At 40.2% G+C, this 24747-nt stretch overlaps 2 protein-coding genes across 10 annotated transcripts in view; one reads left to right on the forward strand and one right to left on the reverse strand.

Annotated features, from left to right (window-relative positions):
• Positions 1–8390, reverse strand: part of LOC132666794 (testis expressed protein 56-like) — a 26095-nt gene extending 17705 nt beyond the window's left edge. For all 4 annotated transcript variants that reach the window (XM_060614921.3, XM_060614919.3, XM_060614920.3 and 1 more), the window contains exons 1-2: positions 8076–8390; positions 3781–3979 (exon numbers count right to left, since the gene is read on the reverse strand). In XM_060614921.3, coding sequence (XP_060470904.2) covers positions 3781–3979; positions 8076–8268 — 392 coding nt within the window. In that variant the 5' untranslated portion in view covers positions 8269–8390. The remainder of the gene's footprint in view (positions 1–3780; positions 3980–8075) is intronic.
• Positions 8391–8447: 57 nt separating this feature from the next.
• FAM217A (family with sequence similarity 217 member A) lies at positions 8448–23948 on the forward strand. Of its 6 annotated transcripts, none has more exons than XM_060614913.3 (8): positions 8450–8786; positions 10391–10654; positions 14992–15117; positions 16627–16714; positions 18811–18895; positions 19056–19069; positions 19778–19845; positions 22474–23948. In XM_060614913.3, exons 2-8 carry the CDS (start codon positions 10590–10592, stop codon positions 23690–23692), a joined length of 1665 nt encoding a protein of 554 aa, XP_060470896.2. In that variant the 5' UTR covers positions 8450–8786; positions 10391–10589; the 3' UTR covers positions 23693–23948. The 6 variants fall into 6 exon arrangements, with proteins under 6 accessions (XP_060470897.2, XP_060470896.2, XP_060470893.2 ...); XM_060614910.3 differs by having other exon boundaries at positions 10422–10654; XM_060614914.3 differs by lacking the exons at positions 10391–10654; positions 16627–16714 and having other exon boundaries at positions 8448–8786.
• Positions 23949–24747: the final 799 nt, after the last annotated feature.

Raw genomic sequence — 24747 nt, forward strand, 5'->3', positions numbered from 1 at the left:
AACTCACAAACCGTGAGATCATGACCTGAGCTGAAATCAGATGCTCAACCTACTGAGCCACCCAGGCGCCCTGAAAAGCAAATCATTTTAGAAAGTGATCACCAATAAGATAATGAGCAGATTTCTCAGCGGAAACCTTGCAGTCCAGAAGGCAGTAGGATACATTTAAAGCGCTCAAAGGAAAAGAAAAAAAAAAAAGTCAACTAATAACTCTACATTTGGCAAAACTGCCGTTCAAAAATGAGGGAGAAATTTAAGACCTTCCAATGTAAAACCTGGGCATTCATTACTTCTAGATCTGCCCTACAAGAAATACTAAACAGCATCCAAGTTGAAATGAAAGGGAGCTAGATAGTAATTCAAAGCCACGTAAAAATATAAAGTTCTCCAGCAAAGGTAAATATATGCACAAATATAAAAATCGTACTCTGATATTTGGGTTTGCAACTCCACTTTTTATTTTCATAGGATTTATTTGCCTGTTTATTCATTTGTCTTTATCTATTTTAGCATGAGCAGGGGAGAGAGGCAGAGAGAGAGAGAGAGACAGAATCTCAAGCCTGCTCCATGCTCAGTGCAGAGCCTGATGGGGGGCTAGATCTCACAACCCTGGAATCATGACCTGAGCCAAAATCAAGAGTCAGATGCTTAACTGACTGAGCCACCCAGGAGCCCATATTTTCTTTTTTTTTCTTTTTTTCTTTTTTTTTTAATGTTTATTTATTTTTGAGACAGAGAGAGAACATGAACGGGGGAGGGTCAGAGGGAGAGGGAGACACAGAATCTGAAACAGGCTCCAGGCTCTGAGCTGTCCGCACAGAGCCCGATGCGGGGCTCGAACTCACGGAATGCGAGATCATGACCTGAGCCGAAGTCGGTCGCCCAACCGACTGAGCCACCCAGGCGCCCCAGGAGCCCATATTTTCTATAGGATTTAAAAGACAAATGCATAAAATGTAATTATAAATCTATGTTCATGGGTATGCAATATGTAAAGATTTAGTTTGTGACATCAAAAACAGAGGGGCAGAGCTCTAAAGGAGTTTTCTTATGCAATTGAAGTTGAGTTGGTAACAATTTAAGATAGATTGTCACAACTTTAGGATGTTATATATAATCCCCATGGTAACCACAAAGAAAATATCCATAGAAGATACACAAAAAGAAATGAAAAGAGAATCAAAATGTGTTGGTACAAGAAATCAACCAAACACAAAAGAAAGCAGTTATGGAGAAAATGAGGGGAAATATATAAAACATACAGAAAACAATATGGCAAAAGTAAGTGCTTCCCTATTAGTAATTACTTCAAATGCAAATGGGTTAAATGCTCCAAAAAACATGGACTGATAGAATAGATAATAAAGCCAGTCAGGATTCAATTATATACTGCCTACAAGAGTCTCACTTTAGATCTAGGGACATGCTTGGGTTAGAAATGAAAGGATGAAAAAAATACTCCATGCAAATAGTAAGCAAAAGAGAACAGGGATGGCTATACGCATTTAAAAACAAAAAAAAAGGAGACTAGAAAACTCTTACAATAGATAAAGACATAATGTAATGGTAAAAAGGTCAATGAGGCAAGAAGATATAACAATTATAAACATGTATTAACATTTTATAAACACACCAAATATTAGAGCTCCAATATATAATCTTATGATTCCATTATAAACCAATGGAATAGAATAGAAAACTCAGAATAAACTTTTGCATGACTTTATTTCTAATGATGAAATGATTTTTGACAAAGGTGCCAAGACCATTCAATAGGGAAAAGATGATCTTTTCAATAAATGCTGGGTGTTTTGTTTGGATAAAACAAAATGTAGCATATACATACAATGGAGTATTATTCGGCCTTCAGAAGCAAGGAACTTCTGACACACAACATGATGAACTTTTGAGGACATCACGCTCAGTGAAATAAGCCAGACACAAAAGGACAAATATTGTATGGTTTTACTGATTTGAGGTATCTAGATTAGGCAAATCCATAGAGACAAAAGGAAAAATAGTGTTTGTCAGGAATTGGAGAGACCAGGAAATAGGAGTTAGTGTTTAATGGGTGCAGAGTTTCAGTCTAGGAAGATGAAAATGTTCTGGAAATATGGATGGTGTGATGGTTGCACAGCAGTGTAGAGGTGCTTAAAGCCACTGAACTGTACACTTTAAAAATGGGGGAAATAGAACATTTTACGTACATTCTACCGTGATAAAAATATTTTTAAAACAATATAATTCACCGTATTAATAGAAAAGATAAATATGATCAACTTGGTGGATACAGTGAAAGCATTTGACAAAAGTCAATATCCATTATGACAAAAACTAAGCAAACCAACAACAGTAGTGAACTTCTTCCAACTGATAAAAGTAACCTGCAAAAACCAATAGCCAACAAAATACTGAATTATTTTTTCCTGACATTAAGAACAATGAAAAGATGCCTGCTTTTACCAGTCCTAGTTTTTAAGAAAAGTAAATAAATGTTTGTAGAAGAAAATATGAATAAATATGTCATTTCTTATGTTCTAACAATCTGGCTATATTTTTCAGAAACCAAACAAACTAGGATGTAAAGTAAAATATATTAGTTCACATCAAGACATTATGGCCTGAAATTGAGGTGTGTAAACTGTTGTTTTCTTTCTTTATAGGCCTCCAAAGTATGGTCAAATAATCTTGAGTAATCAGGAATCATCACTTAAAATAACTTCTATCCTTAATCTGAACACAAGTTTAGTGCCTTGTATTGTTCAAGAAGAAAATACCATCATTCTAATTCTTTTATAACATATCTTTGCCTTCATTGAAAATGGATTTTTAAATCCAATTGTCAAGTTATGCCACTGAGGACATTGGGGGGAAAAATGTAGACAAGGAAATTCTTTCCAAGTGGGAGCTTCCAGTACAGGTAAAATTCATGAGCTGGAAATCTCTCCCTGTTACCTTCAAAGCGGAGAGAACTCTGTCTTTATAGAAAATTATATATTCTCCTGTCAGCCTGGCAACAATATTTTTTGAATACCTACTAAGTGCTACATGTAGAAATCACTTATTAGGTATTGTATAGCAATACATGCAGCAATACTGAAGAAACAAATCTGGAAACATCCTCTGTCTGGCATTATCAGGGAAGGAAGTGTACCAACAAAGATAATTTTCCAAGGAAACCAAAGCTTATAACTTTAAGTGCCAGAATCCAACTAATTCTACATCCCCTCTGTTACTACTGGTCTGAGACATACCATCCCTCTCCTGCTTCCCCCCTGGTGCCCCTAGGAGCCAGGGAGGTTTCAGATGAGATTGTATCGCCCTTATTTTTAAGACCCTGAAACGGCTCCCAGTTCTGTCAGTGTAAAACCTGCACACTATACAGATAACGCTAAGGTTCCACTGTTTATACTATTGTATCCTAGGCCCCTAGTCATGCTAGGGGTGCGCTGGTGCTTCCTGACTCATGCAGCATAAAAGCCCCATAGCTCTGTAGTCGAGTCCCTCTCCCAAGAATGCCAGCCCAGCCCAGCTAGATGTCTGCCTACTAACGTGAAATGCAATGGCCCATGGGAGACCTACACACCTCCTATCTCCGTGAGTTCTCTCTCTCTCAGAATTTTGTCTCCATGAGTTTTGTCTCTGAGAAAATGGGGCTTATATGCTTTTATACATAGCAATGCTTGTTTTCATGCTCATCATACATCTCAAAGAGCACATTAAGACATTTTTTGGCTAAGGCATGAAGAGTTTGTGATCACACTAAAAGTAGATGCCTACCTGACAACTATGGTTGACATTGGAGGTTCCTCAAGGCTTTTATTCCACAATTGACATTTCTTCCACCCACGATTTGCATTGTTGATGCATTTTCTTCTCCACAGGGGCATGCTACTTGGATTGGGAGTCAGATTAATCTCTTTTGGAAACTGATGTCTTGCTAAGATCCTTTCTAAGCCAGAGAATTCAGAATTCCGACCTAGTAATAGAATAAACATTCATACGATTCAGTGTTCCTTTCCATCTTTGCATAGCAAGAGTAACATGGCATTAGTTTCAGAAAGAATATTTATACCATTTAATAATTGCTATTGAGCTCTGCCATTCCTTCACTGCAAAAGTATTACTTGACAACATTCAGACCTTAGTCTGGTCCTAGACATCTAATAGATGCACAACAAATAAATAAATGAATGAACAAACCAATGTGCTGGTACCACCACAAATATTGAAGTTTGTTTAAGTAATTTGTGCGTGATTCTCAAATTAATGGCAATTTACTGTTCCATTATTTCAATCTTCAGAGAGATTAACCATACCCTGTATTTACATCACATCCACCACTTCACGTTGCCCGTGTTTGGCCCCTAACCAAATCTCTCGTCTGCTGTGGGACAAAGAGCTTGTGCCAGAATATAATTCAGTATACTGCTTCCTTCATCAAAACAGTCCTGCTACCAAAAGAAAGGAAGAGAGGGAAGGAGGGAGGGAGGAGGCAAGGAGGGAGAGAAGAAGGGAGAGAGGGAGGGAAAGAAAGGAAGTCAGTAGAACTGCATGGTGGATTTGGTGACATACCACCATACATACACTGTAGTGTAAGCTTCTCTCTTTGCCAACTGGTAACAAGTTGAGAACCAAAACCAGTTTGCCGGCTACACTGTGAGTGGCTCTGCAATGCAGCTGGGTGTATTAGAAAATAAGAGTGCCGTGATCAACCTAATGCAAGAAGAGAAACTGAGCCCCAGTGATTCAGGGTGACCCTGCATAGAAATTAGTTCCCAACTCAGCCAGCCTCTGTTGTTTCTCAGACTGAACCACTGATGGTCCATCCCAGACAGGGTAATTGGCACAGACTCCAAAGAACCAAGAATTGACTCAAGAGGCCATCTCTTGGCAATCTAAATGATGTAATGATTAACAGATCAATCTTTAGAGGCCTGCAAATCATTCTAAGTGAGTAAAAAACAGGAATCTGGGGCTCCTGCCCAGTGGTCTCGGGCCTGGCCCAGACAGCATTCACATACTGCTCCTAGAAGCAGTTTTAGCTCAGGATCCCATGGCGGGCGGGGGCAGGGATGCCGAACTCAGAAGCCCTTACACTCTAATGATAGGAATAGCATGGTTTGCTTTGGTTGTCAGAATTTGGAAGCTAATTTATTTGTTTATATTTTTTTACTGTTTATTTATGTTAAAGAGAGACAGAGAGTGAGCAGGGGAGGGGCAGAGAGAGAAGGAGACACAGAATCCAAAGCAGGCTCTAGACTCTGAGAGCTGTTAGCACAAAGCCTGATGCAGGGCTTGAACCCATGAACTGTGAGATCATGACCTGAGCCGAAGTCAGAGGCTCAACAACTGAGCCACCCAGGCACTCCTGGAAGCAAAATGTAGTATTTGACTGAAATAATAAACTCAATTCAGGTATTTGATGACATCCAGCTAAAAATAATTTTTGCCTTAAATGAATTGTTTTTTATTGTCTTGTGTACACATACTTTGGTATTCTAAACTGCCTCAAATCCTTTATGTAAGTAATCAAGGATGAATTAGAAAGGATAACATTTAACAAATATAACAAATTCTCATATTCTCCAGCATAAAATTTATATTTAGCACTGCACACCAAAATAAGATAAAAACTCAGAACTCACTTTGAATATTTAAGTCTTACTGCCAGCCTTATCTGAAATTATAAGCAAGTTTCCTGGTTTTGAAAGAAAGTACAGAAAGTATAGTTATGCCTCCAGAAATTATTGGAAATAAAATGATATTGATTATAAATTTATAGATGAAAATTAGATATATTGGACTGTGAGCTGCTTTGAATGGTTTTTGATTTCTTATTTATTTATTTATTTATTTTTTGTGAGAGAGAGAGAGAGGCAGGTGGGGCAGAGGGAGAGGGAGTGAATCTCAAACAGGCTCCATGCCCAACACAGAGCCCAATGCAGGGCTCAATCCCACAGCTGTAAGATCATGACCTGAGCTGAAATCAAGAGTCAGATGCTTAACTGACTGAGCCACCCAGGTGCCCCAATTTCTTATTTTAATGTGTGGAATGCAGTACATGTTAGATGGGTGGATGGTTTGAAGAATGGATGGATGAGTTTGTAATCACAATACAAATCAGCATAGATAATGTATATAAACCAGTACACAAGCCAATGTGTGTGTGTACCAGACACAGCAGAAAATAGGTAACTTAAAACTGGAGGCTTTAAAATGACTTGTTGCTTTTTCACCTCAGAATTGTCTTTAAGGCACACACAAAAGTCTCCAGCTGGCACATGAACAGGACATACACACACACACACACACGGACACACACACATGCACACACGCACGCCTCTTCTAGAGCTGCCCCGCTCATCTCCTCCCCGAGCCCGCTCCTTCTGTGGAATCCACTCTTCCTGCTTTCCCTGCCCCTCACTGCATCCAACTAAGCAACCTCCCAAAGTATCTGTGGGGAAAAGCTGTGAATTAACCAAGAGAGGTAGCTTCTTAAGCGTTAAAAACAATATACAAAAGCTTCAAACTTCCTCCCATTTCCTACTTTTTGGTTTGGTACCAGTCATTGAGAAAACTGGTCTGGAGAATGTATTAAACAGAATATGACCAGGAAACCTATGAGATCTGCTTGTAATTTTACCCAAACATGATGACTGAAGAGCAACAGAATGGTCACAGGGGAAACCATGACAAACAAGAAAATTATTTTCTACTTATTCTTTGCCAAGTTCAACTCATTTAATAAGCCAGTAACATACATTTTAAATTTTGGCAAAGACTTTCAAATTATCTTCAAAAAAGCCTGAATCAATAGCATTCTAATAATGATTATGAGGGCATTAATTTCCCCACATGTTCACCAGTATTGATCTTTTAAAACTTGACCAGTCTGATGGCCTAAAAAAATATTGCCTTGATTTATCTTTTACTTCCTTGACTACCAGAGTGTTTGAACAGCGTTCATGCTTACTGATAATTTGTATTTCATCTTGTGAATTGTCTGTCTATATTTATCTACTCTAGGAGGTTGCTTTTATTTTCCTTGATTATTTTTATGTAATCTTTAGTGTAATCTGGATATTGGGATCAATTCACAATACTGTGCATTCAGGGACTTGGGACTAACCAGAATATAAATGGACAAATTTGCCATTAAACCTTCCTCCCCAGGACTGTGTCTTAAGCACTGTGGCAGCTGCTATTTTCCTTTCTAAATTCATGGGCACAAGTGGCTACCAGCTACCTTTGTCTTTCACTGAAGCAGGAACAAACACTTCAGGAGGCAGGCCCCACCCAATTCTGCGAATCAGTCCAGTTATAAACAGCTCTGAGAAAATTCCAGGACTGGGGGCTGCTCCAAACTCCAGAAAGGGAGGGGCATTTATAATCCTTGGTGGCGGGGTGGGGGCGGGAGGGAGAGGGAATATCCGGCTTCTCTGTGGGGTGGAACAGTAGGAGGAAGGCACACCAGGAAATAGAGCAAAGGAATAAGCTTCGAAGCCTGACCTTCAACTTTGACATTCCCTTACTCATCTTCAAATCAAATCTGAACCTGTAAATTTAGAGATTATTTCCCACTTAATCCACTTTCCATCATCCCACAGGTAGACTTTGCCTGAAGAACAGTGACAGACCTCAGTTGGTTCATAAAAGACCAGTCCAATAAACGAAAGGGAAGAAGGGAGCTCAGAGAGCATGGACCCCCACAGCATAATCAGCATGCCAAGGACTGACCACACCTGCCATATAAAGAGTCAGTTCTTAGTCATGGTAAAAGCAGAGGCAGGGGGTGGCTGGGTGGCTCAGTCAGCTATGAGACCAACTCAATTTGGGTTCAGATCATCATTTCACAGTTTGTGAGTTTGAGCCCCTCATCAGGCTCTGTGCTGATGTGTAGAGCCTATTTGGGATTCCCTCTTTCCCTCTCTCTCTGTGCTCCTCTCCTGCTTGCTCTCTCTCTCAAAATAAATAAAAAAATTTAATAAATAAATAAAAGTAGAGGCAGTTTTACACCAAGGCGAAGTATATGCTTACTAAACAGAGTTCACGCCCATCCTCTGCCCACATACAATTTTGTTTGTCCTCTTCCCTCTTGTAGAAGTAGAGTGTCTCCATCATATGATTTGGCAGCAGTTTGTGAAGGTTAGACAGGGTCTCAAAGGTGTGACACAGAACCTCAGGTTGGGCATAGTTTTTCTGTGTCTTGGGTTTGTCAAGGACGGGAAGTTTCAGTACAGTGTGGTTGTTCTTGGCTGTCCCCATGATGACCCACTGAGTTACAGAGAAGAACAAATAAGGAATCAGAAGGGTAGAGTGCCCCACAGTTGTTCTTTCTCCCCGCTTTCCTCCATCTCAGAGAAGGTATCACAGAATCTATTTTCTGGTCTCAGATCACTTAGCATTCTGAGAGTCACAATGGCCCAGATCTTAGCCTGGAACCCTGAATGCTCATCCTATCTTCAAACCAGAGGAAATCAGCCTGTCAAAAAGATCTTGCCAACTCTTATGGGGATTTCAGGCAGAAACTCATTTCCTGTCTGAACGTGGACAACAGCTGAGGCAAACAGAGTACTTTCCTAAAGGGAAGAGGGGAAGCCACTGTGCACACATCCAGTGTTGATTTTCCATCTGGCACTTCATGGAGGTCTGTGTGTACATAATTGAGACTCCGCAGACCTACTAGGCCCCAAGGGAAAGCGATTACCTCCATACAGTCCTCAAGCTGAACTGAGTGAAGAGCTTCATTGTCCACAACTGAGGAAATGTCCAGATTAACACAGGTAGGAGGCCAACCTGCTTCTTATTCTCTTATCCGAACTAACAGAGTCAACCAAATGCTCCATTCTAGCTTTACTGACAGAAGCCAGTCCTCACTGTGGACCCAGAGCAGAAGTACTAAATGATCTTGACCCACCATAGCTGATAGCATAGCCCTGAGCAAGGTAGAAGGTGTCAAGAACTCCTCCCAGATTTGAGGCCAAAATGCGAACAGTTAGGGTTGTTCTAGCTACTCCTTAACCTCAGCCTGCTTCGCCACCTGAGCCAGGGTCACCACTTTGCTGTATCCCATGAACTGGCTGGCAACCGCACTGCAAAGTGATCAGAAATGAGGAGATCCATGTGAGCCAAGCACGCTACGAGCCAGCTGGTAGTGCTTGCCAGCTTCTTAACAAACTTCAAAGCCCTTGGTCAGGACCACAGTAGCATCATGGTTATATCATGTCATACATTAGTGCCCAGAGCAGAAGATACAAAATTTTATTTCTGAACTTGCAAATTAGTTTTTAATTTGCAAACTGAAAGAGTAAGGCTTTAAAAAAAAACAAAAGGGTTTACTTTGAATATATTTAAAATATGTTAGAGAATCAGAATCACTCGAATATAATGTGATTCTCATGATTTCATGGGTGTTTTTGGAGACAGAAGGGAGCTTGTGGAAGTGAGGGGGGTAGGATATTTTGATAGGTGGAGACTTCTTTCTTCCAAGCAAACTTGAATATGTTACACTAAATATTATTTATATAAATAGAAAAGAACGAACCATGTTTTAAGCTATTCTACAGGCCAAGGAAGTGATATATTGCATGTAAGTTGACATATATATATATATATACATATATATACATATATATGTGTATATATATATATATATATACATATATATATATATATATATATATATATATATATATTAGTGTTACAATACCATTGACTATATTCCCTGTACTATACCTTTCATCCCCGCCATATGTTCTTAATCATTGCTCTAAATAGCAACTGATGGAATGTTTCCAGTTATTTGGCTTATTTACCTTGGCTGAAATCAGAAGTAGGCCACAGGATTATATTTTATTTTTAAATAAATGCTCTGATGGATAAATGTCTTCTGCAATGGATAAGACTGCTTCAAGGAATCCATCTCATTCACTCTATGTGTGGTGCAGTGGAAAGAATACCATTCAGGACCAGGGTCAGCAGTCGGAGGCTGGTGCCCCGCTGCTGTTGACTAGCTGTGTGATCTTGATCTCAGCCAGCCAGGTCTCACCCTACAGAACTAATGTCCTCTGACGAAACATCCTTCTAGTTTGTATCTTGTTTTGAATTTGGCTTATTTCCAATTCTGTTCTTCCATGGCCAAAAAATCTACATTTCCAAAACCACATTTGTAATATATGATTATTTTCTCAAAAGAAAGATGAGAGAGAATCCTCCTAAGCCAGTGCTCTCTTTCTTTCTTATTGTGACAATGAGTTGCTATGAAGGGCCAGCTGTGCCGCTCAGGTAGTAGCACTGTATTATTAACTAAATTGATCCCACAGCACAGCACCTGCAGGACGCTGCGTTGTTTTTCTAGTTAGGCTGATCTCTTCTTCATGACTTTTAGGTAAACGGCAATTCCTTTTTTTGTTCCAAAGAGGGCTGTTGTGTCTCCCGAACACCTTCCCCTTCCCCTCTGCCATGGTGGATGTGACAAGATCAGCTGGCTTCCAGAAGGCAAAATATTCAGTAATGTTCAAAGGGAAAAGATCATCTCCAAGTTTCTTAAAGAAAGCGTTCTAAAGAGAGTGTTCCGTTCAAAGCAAATGAGGTGGGAGGGCTCCAGCTACCAGAATGAGGACCTAAGCGACAACTTTCCTGGCACCAGAAAGTAAGTCCTGCTCCGGAAACTTAAACATTCAAAGTACATTTGGGATACAAGGCTAAGAGCATAGGCATCTGAAGGACAGGAAGCCATAAAGCTATGCAAACTGCAGAAATCTAGTCTTGCAGGAAAATCTAAATATAGGTAGACATATATGACTGAGAATTTATTCAACAGTATGGGCTGCAACATATACAGGTGCAGAATTTGTGAAGGTACCTGCTTAGCTTTTGGAAATATATCCCTATGGATCACTATCACATTTGTTCTAAGAATAAATAGGTCTTAAACAAGATTTTTTATGTTTTTGCAACAAAATGGTGGTCTCCCACATAAGGGAGCAAAGTGTTCAAGGTTAATTTTTAAAAGAGAAATGCAACTTCTAACCAAAAAAATATTTTTATACATTATTTCCTAAAAAGAAATTAGACAAATCCAAGAAAGTTAGGACATTTAAGGTAAAGGCTCACAGAAATGGAGTCCTAAGTTGGGGTGAATATAATTGGCTATGGCTGAAACAGAAAGCAGGAGCTGGGAAAGCAGGAGAAAAGGAGAAGCAAAGGACTAGTTATCTAAATCATACACTAAATACAAATTGCCCAGAATTGAACTGAAATGTTTCCCACTGAATAGCATCTCATGTACTTGGGAACAAAAATGCATATTACTAATTAGAAAATATGGCCTTGACTTTCTGAAAATATTTACATAATTACACTGAACAAGATTCCACTGCAGTAAATAACCAGCTGTGACATTGACCATACAGCAGGGAAGAATAAAGGGAAGTGGAGGCAAATACATGAGTAATGTAAAAATATGAAAGGTCTTGAAAGAGGTGAATGGAAATAGAAGGGTTTCCCTGAAGAATCATTAGAAGCTAAGCAGTGTTGTCACTGACATCTCTTTACATAACTCTGGACGACAAAAAGGAATGTATGTTAAAGGGCTTTCCAAAATAGTTTTCTGTTGGTCAAAATTGTCACTTTTGTCATAGTAGGAGAAACTGACTTGATCAGCAAGCCATGCTTACCTGCCAAGTGATTGGCCCAAGGCGTTCCTTCTTTCCACCAATTCAGACCACCTCCATTGCAATGAATGTAAGAGCTTGTTAAATGCCCTGAGACATAGAACATCTCCCTTACCTTCCTTCACTGGATTAGCTAAAGAAGTGTTAAAGTAAGGCAAGTCTGATGCTGCCACTAAAATCTGAATTCCTGGAGTGGCCTTGGGATGGCCTATAAGGAAAGTGCACTCTGTTGGGCTAAGGAGTGATGTTAGAGCTGCGTCAGAGCTACTATGGAAAACCCCTGTCCAACAAATCCCCTTGCTCTCAAGGCAGGACTAGAGCCAAACCAGACTGAGGGGTTTGGAGAGGGTGTGATTCTCTTAGCTGTTTCCCTTAGATTTCACACTGGCACATCATTTCACACTTTTTCTCTTGTCTCCTCGCCACCTAGACTGGGGCTCCCACATAGATAGTGTCCAGGGACTTTGCTGTGACTATAGTTATAAACCTGTAGTACTAAAAACTATCAATTCAACAAGTGATTGGGGGGGGCATGATTTTTATGCTAATGTCAAAGCATTAAAAAAATCTCCAGAGAAAGGGGGGAAGAGTCAAATTGATAAGAAGGTTTTTAGAAATATGTCCTGTCAAGAAAAAAAAAAAAAAGAATCTTAGAGGATGTATTTAAGGATGACAAATCTGAGGGAGCTTAAGGGATCGGGAAGCAATTCATGTTCTGAAACAAAAGGAAAACACAGAAACAAACATAAACCAAGGAAGACAGGAGATGTGTGAGCTAGAAAAGTGATGTGCATGCCCACGTGCACATATACACACATCATTTTTGTCTTCTATCCCGACAGCAGAAAAAAAAATTTCCCAGCTAAATATATTTGTAGAAAGTATCATCTGGGAGTATCTGGACTTAAATATTTACCCAATTCACTATTTTTAAAATAATTGTAAGTTGGGAAAACAATATATTTAAGGCTCAGGTTACCAATTTATAAAATAGGAATAACTATTCCCATCGTGTTATTAGAAGTATTAAATTGGTTAATCTATATAATCTATATAAAATGTTCAGCCTTATGCCTGCCACATGGGAACCCTATCCTAGCAAGTGTTATTTCTAGCAAATGTTATTTGTGGAGTAATTAAATTGATTCAAATATTTATTGCATGCCTACTATATGCCAGGGACCAGGCCAGATAGAATAAGTCCAGGCCTTGTCTTTAAGGCATTGACAAGATAGTGACTGAGATATGAATGAAATGAAGAATTAGAATGTAACAGTGAGTAGGGAATTGTAAGCAAATCAGAATAACCCAAATGAAGAATCTTGGAAGAGGTAGCAATTTATTCTTCCTGAGGGGCTAAGGAAGATGATTTGTGAACTAGATTTATATGGATAGGACTTAACTAGGCAGGTAAAAGGGGGGAGGAGAAAAAAAAGGAGGAACTATTAAAGAAAAAGAAAAATGATGTATGTCCTGGCAGAGAGAGAGTGTTTAAGAAAACTGCAAAATGTCTGAGGTGTTGGACATGCAGGCACCAGGAGTGATAAGCAGATACTTAAAGCCTGGCTACAGAATTTGGACCTCATTCTTTGGGATTAGGAAGGCATTAGAGCAGGTCTATGTTTTATATCAGCAGTATGGAAAACAGTCTGGAGGACATAGCCTAAGAGGGAGACTTCCAAGGAGACCAATGTGAAATTCATTCTCTCATATTTATTGTCCTTCTACTATGTGCTAGGCACAGTTTTAAAGTGATAGGGTAGATCAGTGAACTAGACAGTCAAGGTCTCCGCCCTCACAGAGCTTTATACTCCAATGGGAAGAGACAGGCAATAGAAAAGCACACAAGATTAACAAGACTGTGATGCATACAGTGAAAGAATAAAAATAGGGTCTTATGAAAGAGTAAAGTGGGTGGGAAGGCTTCTTGAAAGCCGAGCCAGGAAAGGCCTTTCTGAGAGGAAAATGGACATGCAGAAGAAGGAGACAGACACCTCTGGGCAGGGGGTGGGGGTGGGAGTTCCAAGAGCTGACAAACCCTTGAAATTCTGTTGGACATCTGGTTTATATGTGCATTTTCTGGGAAGACTCTCAAAGGAGCATGACGTCTCTTCCCCCCAAATGTTAAGAACCAGTGCATTTAGATGCTTAATGAAACATTTTGGGGTTCGAATCTATAGTTGGATGTTCAACCCAACAGAACGCAATAGTATCATCAGCAAAGGATTGCAAAAATGTCTTTCTCAAATGTCAATGCTTTCTTATAAAGAATATCGCTGATTTCTTTAAACATTCTTTACTTATACACATATATCTTTATATATTATTATATGTTATTTATACATATATATCTTTATTCATTTACTCATACACATATATCAGCCATAAATATGTAAATATTCACTTACATATTTACTTGTTATACATGTATATACACAATACTGCACATATAATAATATATCCATATCATATATATGCATACACGCTCCTTCCTCTCCCACCCCACACATTGATTTCATGGAACTGAAGTAAGAGATATACATTTGGAGGGCCAAACTGGTCTCCTATCATCTAAATTTATCCTAGATAGAAAAAGAAAAAATCAGCTTCTGTTCTTCTGTTGTAAGACCAATGACTGATCTGGAACCACCAGAGGTGGGCTTGCTCTCAGCTGGGATACCTTCCTTCTTCCATTTTAATTAAATTTACATATTATCAGCATGGATAGAATTGTACATATATCCGTGCACATACGTACATTTAGCCAGCCCGACCCCCTGGCTTCATTCGAACAGGTGCCAGGGATCTGCGGATATCTCTTAGCTCGCGGTCAGGGTCAGGGCCAGGGCCCAGGAAGGCCCAAGAAGTCCCTGCGGCCGTGACCTCCGCCCTTGCGGAGCCTCGGGGCGGCCCCTCCACCTGCGATGGCTGAGTGCGCCTGTCCGCCCGCGAGGAGGAGCGGAGGGGCGCAGGGGCCCGGACTCAAGGCACTGCCCTGGCGGCGCGGCTCGTCCCGAGGGGCTGGAGGCCTGGCGACCCCCAGAAGGCTCTGGGCCCAGGCGGCCCCCGACCGGCCCGCGGCCCCGGAATACCGGTGGCCCCGGTGGAACGCGGGACCGTCGCGAGCGCCCCCGCTCGATGGTAGTTGCCGGGCGACCGGGCCGCTGGGGAGGCCCGCGGAGCCGCAGCCCCAGCCCAGGCTGGCCTCGCTGGGCCCGGCCTGGGCCCCTGAGCCCCGCAGGCCGTCCAGCGCCGAGGGGGCCGCGCTCGCGGCCAGCCGCCGTCCGCTGCCCCCCCTGTCCTCCTGCTGCAGGAAGGCCGAGTCCGAGGGGGCGCCCGTCAAGCCGTTCGCCCCGCACGCGGAGGGACCCGGGCCTCGGAGCAGCAGCACCTTCGGGGACGACGCCGACGACGACACGTGGGCCTGCGGCGCCATGGGGTAAGAGGCCGCGGCCCGGGGCGCCCCCGCGAGCCCCACCTGCTGTCACCTGCTCCGTGCCCCGGACCGAGCCACCCCCGGCCCGGGAAGGAAGGGTCAGGAGGGGCAGCTCACTAGCGGGCTTTGTGCCTCCCACCTGCACCTCTCTCCCTGCTTTCCTGTCCTGAGGCTCCTTTCGCCGCCGAAGCTTTGTCACAAAGGCCTCCTTGTCTCTGGGCCCCTCCTCCAGGTGCGGTAGCCTTTTCCAGGCACCCCAGGCCCTACTCCGTGGCATACACTTGGGGGGTCCCCAGGCTGTGCCACCTATTCAGCAAACTCCTTCCTCTTCCTTCATTGTTCCATCCCAGGGCCTGGCATGGAGCAGGTGGATCGATACCTGAATTGTACTCTTCTATTTCTTCAGGATCTGCCTCTCCTTCTAGGAGACAATAAATTGTAAATGATTAAGAAATATACTGATTACTGCGGTGGCTTTAATTTGTGATTCCACATAGTCATACATTAGCCCAGTGATTGTCTTGTCTGTTATGTTCTCTGATACTTCTACCTTATACAGTAGTGGGCTTAGAAACCATGATAGTTGGGCATGGAAAATAGCGTTTGGTCCTTTGGGCCTTCTAGTGTCCCCAGAACTGCATGGGGGGCTATAAGGTTCATCCGGCTTTCAAATGGAGCACCTGTTTTGCCTAATGAAAAGCCAAAGAGTTCCTGGCCCTGTTTTATGAGTTCCAGATAATTGATGTATTTTTTCTAATTTGTTTTTTTTTAATTTTTTTAATGTTAATTTATTTTTGAAAGAGAGTGACAAAGCAGGAGTGGGGGAGGGGCAGAGAGAGGGAGACACAGAATCTGAAACAGGCTCTAGGTTCTGAGCTGTCAGCACAGAGCCCAACAGGGCTCACAAACTCACAAACTGTGAGATCATGACCTGAGTCAAAATTGGACACTCAATGGACTGAGCCACCAAAGTGCCCCTCTAATTTGTATTTTTTAAGTGTATTTATTTATTTTGAGAGAGAGTGAGAGAGAGAGTGCAAGTGAGAGAGGGACAGAGAGGAGGCGAGAGAGAATCTCAAGCCGACTCTGAGCTGTCAGCACTGAGCCTGACACTGGGCTCAATCCCACTAACTGTGGGATCACGACCTGAGCTGAAATCAAGAGTCAGATGCTTAACCAACTGAGCCACGCAATTGCCCCTCTAATTTGTATTTTATCTTTCTATCTGATATGTTTCCTTTCTCACTTAAGACCTTAATTTCCTAATCTTCTGTCAGTTAGATTTTAGAATTTGCTTTGTCTGTGCTTTTTTTTTTTTCGTCTGGCTTGCACCTTATTTCTGGTTGATTTCCTATTGTTACCTCTTCCCTGTCCTCATAGTTCCTTTGTCCTCCATTCTAAACATTTTTGCAACCTCCTTTAGATGAGGAGCCAAAGCACAAGCTTTGAAAAAAAAAAAAAATCACTGTTATACCTTACCCATCTATTGTGCCTGTCCCACAACCTGTGTAGGATTTTAAGGAAACAGAGATGCAAAATGGGAAGAAGAAATGGAGAGAACAATGGCACCACCCCGCGTGCATCCAGCATCTCGCAGGAGGTACGGCCTGTGGCAGTGACCTGAGCGTTAGGCAGCTGCTTTGCTAAGACAGAGCTCCTGCTGAGTCTTCCTGCTGAGACCCCTGCTGCTTTGTCATTGTGAGCGGTTTGTGTGGGATGTTCCTCTTGGGAACTTGCACTAATAGCAAAGGGAAAATTGTTATTTCTCTTAATGAAGGAGAAATTCACCAGCTTCCCTCCAAACCTCAAAACGCTTCCTGTTGCAATTGGACTTTGTGAAAGATGCCACCTTGATCCATCAGGCCGTGCTCACCTTGTAAAATCTTCTCACACATAACTTTATGAAAAGTGTTGGTAAGGCAGGTGGAATATCAAAGAGCCTAATCGTTCCCAACCTGTAAGGAGTTTGCAATCCCGCTGATGTCGTGCGGAGTTAATAGCTTTCCTTACCAGTTGACAAATTGGTTTATATTAATCTCTTATTTAATAAATTTATTTTTGAGAGAGAGAGTGCAAGCGTGAGCGTGGGAGGGACAGAGAAAGAGGAAGACAGAGGATCCAAAGCAGGCTCCACATTGTCAGCCCAGAGCACATCCCAGGGCTCTAACTCACCAGCCCTGAGATCATGACCTGAGCCAAAATCAAGAGTCCCATGCTTAAGCCACTGAGCCACGCAGGTGCTCCTATATTAATATTATTGGATGACCTCAACCACAGTTAACAGCTTCCCTTTAAGGTGTCACTGTAAGGATGTTTCTCTCACATGTTCTCTTGTGCATTAGTGGACCAGGATCACAGAGCTGAAAGAAGCCTGATAATCTGTCAGGGAGGTTTTAAAAATACAAATAACTGAGCCTTACCTTCATCCTACTGAGTCAGAACTTGTAACTTTTTTTTCAAGCATTAGTTTTAAAAAGGTCCCCAGGTGATTCTCAGGAGACTAGACCTAATTATATGTTATCTCAGGGAGCAGGGAATTAACCTCCAGAGAAAGATAATCTGCAGGCTACCTTCCCAATGTTCAACTACCTTTCCTGTCAGGAGATAATTTTCTTGTGGGCCAGTTAAATCCTCAGACTGTATTTAAGCTTATTCTCCCTGTTCCTCTTTTAGTTTTGGGATGACACCTAATGTTTTATTTGTGTATTGCTTAGAGTTTAATTTACAAAGGGTTTTCTTATTTTGAGATAGGAAATAACTGAGTTTGCTCCTAAAAAATTACTAAAAAAAAAATAAATAAATTCCACCTCCTCATTTTTCCTATTCCAAGATAAATTGTTACAATCCTCTCCTACACGCATCCCACATCCCCCCCCCCCCCATGGCATAGCACAATGTCTGGAACATAAAATATTCCGTACATATTAATATCTTCCCCTATTCATTTCTTGACTTGCTTTTGAATACTTCCTGAGTGTTTTTTCAATATCTGGAGTCTAGAATGATTGGTGAGTTTGTCAGTGTTGAGTACGATGTGAGGATTAGAGAATTTTTTTTGGTCGATAGAAAGAGTTTATAGGATATCAGATCCCGTGTTCGGATACAGAAAATTTGGCCAATGTGCCATGGTGTACCAGGGACACACAGAACTGGATATTTTATTGTATTTTTAAAATCAGTTTTGAAAACCTGTGTGTCATTATTTTTTTTTTTAATTTTTTTTAACGTTTATTTATTTTTGAGACAGAGAGAGACAGAGCATGAATGGGGGAGGGTCAGAGAGAGAGGGAGACACAGAATCGGAAGCAGGCTCCAGGCTCTGAGCTGTGAGCACAGAGCCCGACGCGGGGCTTGAACTGACGGACCGCGAGATCATGACCTGAGCCGAAGTCGGACGCTTAACTGACTGAGCCACCCAGGTGCCCCATCATAATTTTTAACAAAATGGGAATGAAGCCATAAATCATTATAAAAGCCTTTCTATTTCCTAATAGGTGTCATCAAGTTGTTAACAGTTTGATAAGAGAATACTACCTGCTTCTCAAAAATGCTGGTAGTGTACTTATAGGAGGGACAATGGGTCAAGAAACTTTGTGCTTTTTGTCAGACTTTATCTACAGACATGAAAAATTATGTACTTGAGCTTTTATTAAAGTGTTCTTAACATTGTTTATCCTAAAACAAATATTGTTTTAGAACTTGTGTCACTGGAATTTGGATTCAGAAATACCTGCTCCTGAAAATAAAAATCTCCCACCTGGAAAGGATAGTGCAACAGGTGGTAAGAAATCCTAGATGTATGTATTTATACTTATAAATATTAAAAATTTATATTCATACTTGTAATACAAATAGCCACTTATATTAAAGGGGGTTTGTTTTTAATGCAACCAGTTTTATGTAACTATTAATTGTCATTTTTTCCATACACATTCTTTCAGGTTCAATTAACAAGGTAAGGATAAATGTTTGGTTTTAAATAATTCACAAAACATTATTTTAAAATTACATGTATGCTCATTAAAAATTTTTTTCTTTAAAAATATCAATTTCATTTCCGTAGAGTTCTTCAAACAAGTCAAAGCCTTTTCTGTTCTATAGGGCTGCAAACTGGTCATTAAATTAATATTTTATTATGTATTTTTCAATAAAATAATACCATAAATGGAAATTAACATTGCCAAAAGAGAAGTAGTTTCAGCCCTTGATATTTATTGAAGCAATTGAAATGGTTCAACTAAGTAGTTGAAGTAGTGAAGAAATTAATCTTTCATTTACTTTTTTTGATCAGGATATAAAACACTTAACTATCAGTAAATCTTAATGATATTCAAGGCTTATTAGTTAATACTGTTTAGCTGGTACTTGCAACAGATTATACCAGTTCCTGCTGAAGTCAGTAAAAACAAATGATTCTTGGTTAGAACAAGAATTATGCAGTCTTAGAACAAGAGCAGGGAACAGAGATGTCTTGCGTTTAAAAGTCTTCTGCTGCTTTATAGAACCATTTGGAAATTTCAATAGAGCAACTGATGCTAGAACTTAATTTGTCAGAGCATGCTCACAAAAGAACACAGGTGGGATTTTATTCATCATACTCCTAAAGTATTTTTTTTAATGCATTCAGTTACTAAAATGTTGTCCATGGTTTTTCTGTTATCAGAATAGTAAGCAAGGGATGTTTCAGTTATGGAGTTATCCACTTAATGAAGGAAGTACCATGGAGAACAGGTGAGAGAATATTTATTTTTGTAAACCCATAAATTAGTGAAATATATCTAAATACAATGAGTTAACTATTCATCTTAGATACTAGGAAGAAAAACAACCTGAATAAAAAGTATTGCATATAAATATGGGGGAATTATAGAAACTCTAAACTAGGAAGTGGCTGGCTTACACTACAGAGATCATCAGTGTATGGGCAATTAAGAATTTCTGTGCCCTTAAATGAGAGTTTATATGGATAGAGTTTGGGCTTCTCATCGAAGGGAAAATAAGCTGTAATAGGAAAATAATAGTCCATGGGGCAAGAATGATTTCCATCCCTTATGTATAAGGTACTGGTGTCAGCATTCCTACTTTACAGATGAGAACACTGAGTCAGGGCGACAAGATATGTAACTTGCCTAAAGTCATACAATGAATGGAATGGTAGAAACAGGATGTAAGAAGAGCTTGGTTCATGCTCATTAGCACTACAGTGTATCACTTCTCAGACTTTACTTATTTTTTGGTTCTTAAACTTAAGCATTCATCAGAACCAGCTAGAATGCTTCTTACAAACACAGGGTACTACTATGTGGAGATTACATTTATTGAACCCTGGGTCACTTTTACACACAGTATGCTGTTTCATGGAGATCCTGAGTTCTGTTCCTCAGTTTTGTGCCCAGTTTTGACAGTGGGTGTGGCTCACTTGATAGCAGTCTCCCAGAGGACTTTACCTCTGTGAGACTCAGGATGAAACTCCCCTAAGCTGAAATTCAAGGTGTGAATCCAAGAAATGCTAAAGGGACCCTAGTGACTAATGCCCTAAGGGAATGTCGGTGCTGAGGGGGATAGAAAGGCTACTTTTACTAGAAGGAACTCAGCTGGGAACAAGGATTTCAAGGTAAGAGGTCAAATGAAATGAATTGAATTGTATCACACTAACACAGAGCAAACAAATTGAGTCAGCAGAGGGCAGTGGGTAGGATTACAAACATCCGGTCCCACCACTCTGGCTCTACCACTTACCACATGTATGACCTTAACCACTCTGCCTCGGCTTCCTTACCCATAAAAGGTAAACAATAAAAGTGCTTGTCTCCTGGGGACTAAGCAGAACAATGTGTTTGATAGGTATTTGCTATTTATACTGGGAAACCCTAAGATGTTGCAGAGTTGGAAGCCCAGGATCAATGAAATAGTTTATTACTGAGATTTTTCTCTTCAATATGCCATCAAGAAGAGAATAAAAGTAATATTTTTTATTTAGGGTTCAACATTTTGCAAAGTACGTTCATGTAATTGGCTTCTCAGACCACCTCAAGGTCGGTATTGTCCTTACCATTCTGATCACTGGTGGCAAAGGGATTCAAACTTACGTCCCCACTCCCAGATTCCATGCTCTTTTCACTAAACAACGTGGATTGTGTCTGTCATCAATTGTAGATTTCAGGAGACTTTCCTGTGGTTTTATAAAGGCAAGTCGGTATAACTAATATTTAGCTAAAGAAATAAATTTTTACTCTTTTCTGTAGAAATAAAAGTATTTTTCAAAATCCTTCAAGAATACTTTGCTGTCTTTAATATAAACTGGCATTAAAAGAAGCAAGAAGATAATGAGACTTTAGATGTCAATTAATGCTTCAACTCTTTCAATGTCAGTACTTCTAGTAAGCTTTAAAAAAATGAACTATTATAAACTCAGTGTTCCATGGCCTGGCTCTTATGCAGTTTTCATTCTAATATAATACCTAGAAGCATTAGTCATAAAATAAAAGAGCACTTCCAGGTGAAAATTACAATGGGATAATTTTTTTTTTTTTTTTTTTTTACCTGTATGGTTCCTTTCTTTCTTTCTTTTTTTTTTTTTTTAAACTATGGGATAGTTTTTGATGAACATTGTTTTGTTTCCTTTTATATGGGCATAATTTTTTTTAGACCACAATGGCTAATGTAGAAGCCTTTATTTTTTTCAACGTTTTTTTTTTTTTTTTTTTATTTTTGGGACAGAGAGAGACAGAGCATGAACGGGGGAGGGGCAGAGAGAGAGGGAGACACAGAATCGGAAACAGGCTCCAGGCTCCGAGCCGTCAGCACAGAGCCTGACGCGGGGCTCAAACTCACGGACCGCGAGATCGTGACCTGGCTGAAGTCGGACGCTTAACCGACTGCGCCACCCAGGCGCCCCTAGAAGGCTTTATTGAGTAACCTAATTACATTCTTTGAGCTTCCTTTTATCTAATCCTGGGTCATAAACATGTCAATGCAATTTCAGTTTGAGTTGGATAGCCCCCTTCTCAGACATCATCAGTGCAGATACAATCTATTCATAGGTAAATAGATGTAATTAGCCACTTTCAACCCAGTGACCATTCATAGACACAGCCATTTGTGGGTATAACGATCTAGTTTCCTGTGAATGCACACAGGGATATCCAGTTAATATTCTAATCTATACGTTTAAAAATGTATATAGTTTTATGTACTTGAGCATATTTGGGAGTTAACATCTGTCAGTTACAGATAGATACACATAGGCCATTGGAAACTAAACATTAACCAGTCTTTGATAATTTTACTTTTTGATTATTTTAATAGCATTTTAATTCCAGTCAACAAACCATTCATTAACTAAATCATTTTTTGAAGGGATTTCAGAAAATCTTCCGTGGAAACTGGCTTTAATGTAACCAATAACCCCATAAGGCTCTTTACTCTGAACCACGCACTTGTAACAAGTGCTTCAGTTGAGAAGCAAGTTGGTTCTTACCCTGGACTGCAGATACCATCGGTTCTCTGCTGGCCCTATGCTGATGGAGACTTTTTGAAGGACAGAAATGAGCCTTATATTAATTTATGTTCAACTATAGAAAACAATAGTGGTGAAACTTTACCTGCTTTAAATTGGAACTTGAAATATGGAAACAGCAGTGTGGAAGAAAACTTAACAGATGAAAGTGATTTATCAGAAAATGAAAAAGCAAGTGATAGTTTGCTCAGCTACTTTAAAAAGATGGACCTGAACTTAAAGCCAGAAACAATAGTAAATGTTGAGGAATCTGTCACAGAGGAACCAAGTGAAGTATTTCCATATCCTGATTTTCTCCCTTCTCCTTTCAATACCCTGGACTTGCACAAATTAGCCCTTTCAAAATCTGAAAATTGGAAAGTGACAGTAGAACCTCCAGAAAGCTCTGTTGAACGTCTGATAACTCGTTTACTAGAAATGGAAAGATTGCAACACATGACTATCCAAAAAGAGAGGCCCAGACTACAAACTACCTTCTGTACTCTGGCAGCTACTGAACGACCCTCTTCCTCCAAAGCTATACCCAAAGTGAGACAGCCCAAACTTTCAGACCCTTTGAGTCTTCAGATGACTTGTGTAGATAAAAGTCGTGAAAAAAGAAAAAGCAATTCTGGATCTTGCAAGCTTGAACAAAATGCTTCAAAATGGAATTGGAGCAATGCTGGCAAATATAAATGGAATTCTAGACCAACATCTCTAAAAAGTTCATCCACCACCAAACAATTGGTTGCAACTTGTGATGACTTTAGGAATCTCAAAAGCTCCATTTTAAATCCATGCCAAGAACTCGCAACCAAGCCTACTCCTTCCCAAACAACTCAGTCATTGGTTAAAATGGTCTCAACAAGATGTCTGCCACCGAAGTCTCCAATACCAGTCTCATCTATACCTCTGTCTTTTCCCGAAAATCAGAGAGAAGAAATTAAGGTACCAAGGACCAAAAAGAAACTTTATCAAAAAAACATAGCACTGAACAGACCATTCTATATTCAGAAGCTAAACTGTTTATCACCTTCCTTTACAGCTAAGGATAAGTGTTCACCTATTGACCAAAAATAACTTTTCTTTCATACATCTCAATGTGAGCAAATCTGTTTCCAAGAAGCTTGGCTAAAACGTGGTTCATCATTCCGAGATACAGGTATTACACACATGCATGAGTAACTTGATTTGATGTGGAGTGGAATTTGTAAAAATCATTGCTGAGATGTGTAAATATAAATTCAAGGGCTTCCATACTGACATATTTGGCAATCTTTTGCATGTTATGTTTCAAAGGAATGTTTCACTTAGTAAACTGTTCTTTTCAAAAGAATATTCTCTTTTGTTGTGATGGTTTCCTAATGTAATTCCATCATCAACGAACGCTATAATCAACTTATTGCTGGTATATTTTGTGTTCTATTATAGTTTGAAGAGTGTAGTTACCTCTTTTTAGTTCTTCCCACTCTGGTTCCTTTTTTCTTTCCTTTACTGCCTCTACAAATCTCCTTTGTCTATCATTTTGACCAATCTTTTGAGTATTTGCTTGGCCATTAAAAGCTAAAATACTTGCTATTTTGTTAAGTTAATATGCGAGAGCCCCTGGGTCCTCCTGTGAATCTTAAAAAATGTTCCTTTCCCAGGTCCTTGGTCATATACATGAAAGCAAGATCAGTTCCCTTGGAGACTAACTATAGTTGTAGACACGAAACAACCCTCTTCCACTCAGACTAAGTAGTTTTATTTTTTTTTAAATTTTTTTTTTAACATTTTATTTATTTTTGAGACAGAGAGAGACAGAGCATGAAGGGGGGAGGGGCAGAGAGAGAGGGAGACACAGAATCGGAAGCAGGCTCCAGGATCTGAGCCATTAGCCCAGAGCCCGATGCGGGGCTCGAACTCACGGACTGCGAGATCGTGACCTGAGCCGAAGTCGGACGCTCAACCGAGTCACCCAGGCGCCCAGACTAAGTAGTTTTAAAATGTCAAAGGGAAAATGAGAAAAGGTTGCTGTCCACAAGAGCAGCCAAAATCTGTTAGTGGAACTTTTCCCCAAAGTTCTTTGTTGCTGGAAGTCTTAACCCTGGTTAGTTGAAACTCAAACAGCTGAAGTTTCTTATTTAAAAAAGTGT

The sequence above is a fragment of the Panthera onca genome, chromosome B2 (genome assembly GCF_046562875.1).
Source record: "Panthera onca isolate mPanOnc1 chromosome B2, mPanOnc1 haplotype 2, whole genome shotgun sequence".
In the NCBI taxonomy this organism is placed as follows: domain Eukaryota; kingdom Metazoa; phylum Chordata; class Mammalia; order Carnivora; family Felidae; genus Panthera; species Panthera onca.

Bases quoted from the DNA above. Each gene is read 5' to 3' on its own strand.
- FAM217A (XM_078446673.2), top strand. From the start codon at position 14,603: ATGGCTGAGTGCGCCTGTCCGCCCGCGAGGAGGAGCGGAGGGGCGCAG. The intron at 15,118-18,810 runs GTAAGAGGCCGC...ATATTGTTTTAG, and splicing joins TGGGCCTGCGGCGCCATGGG to AACTTGTGTCACTGGAATTT. The intron at 18,896-19,777 runs GTAAGAAATCCT...TTCTGTTATCAG, and splicing joins AAAGGATAGTGCAACAGGTG to AATAGTAAGCAAGGGATGTT.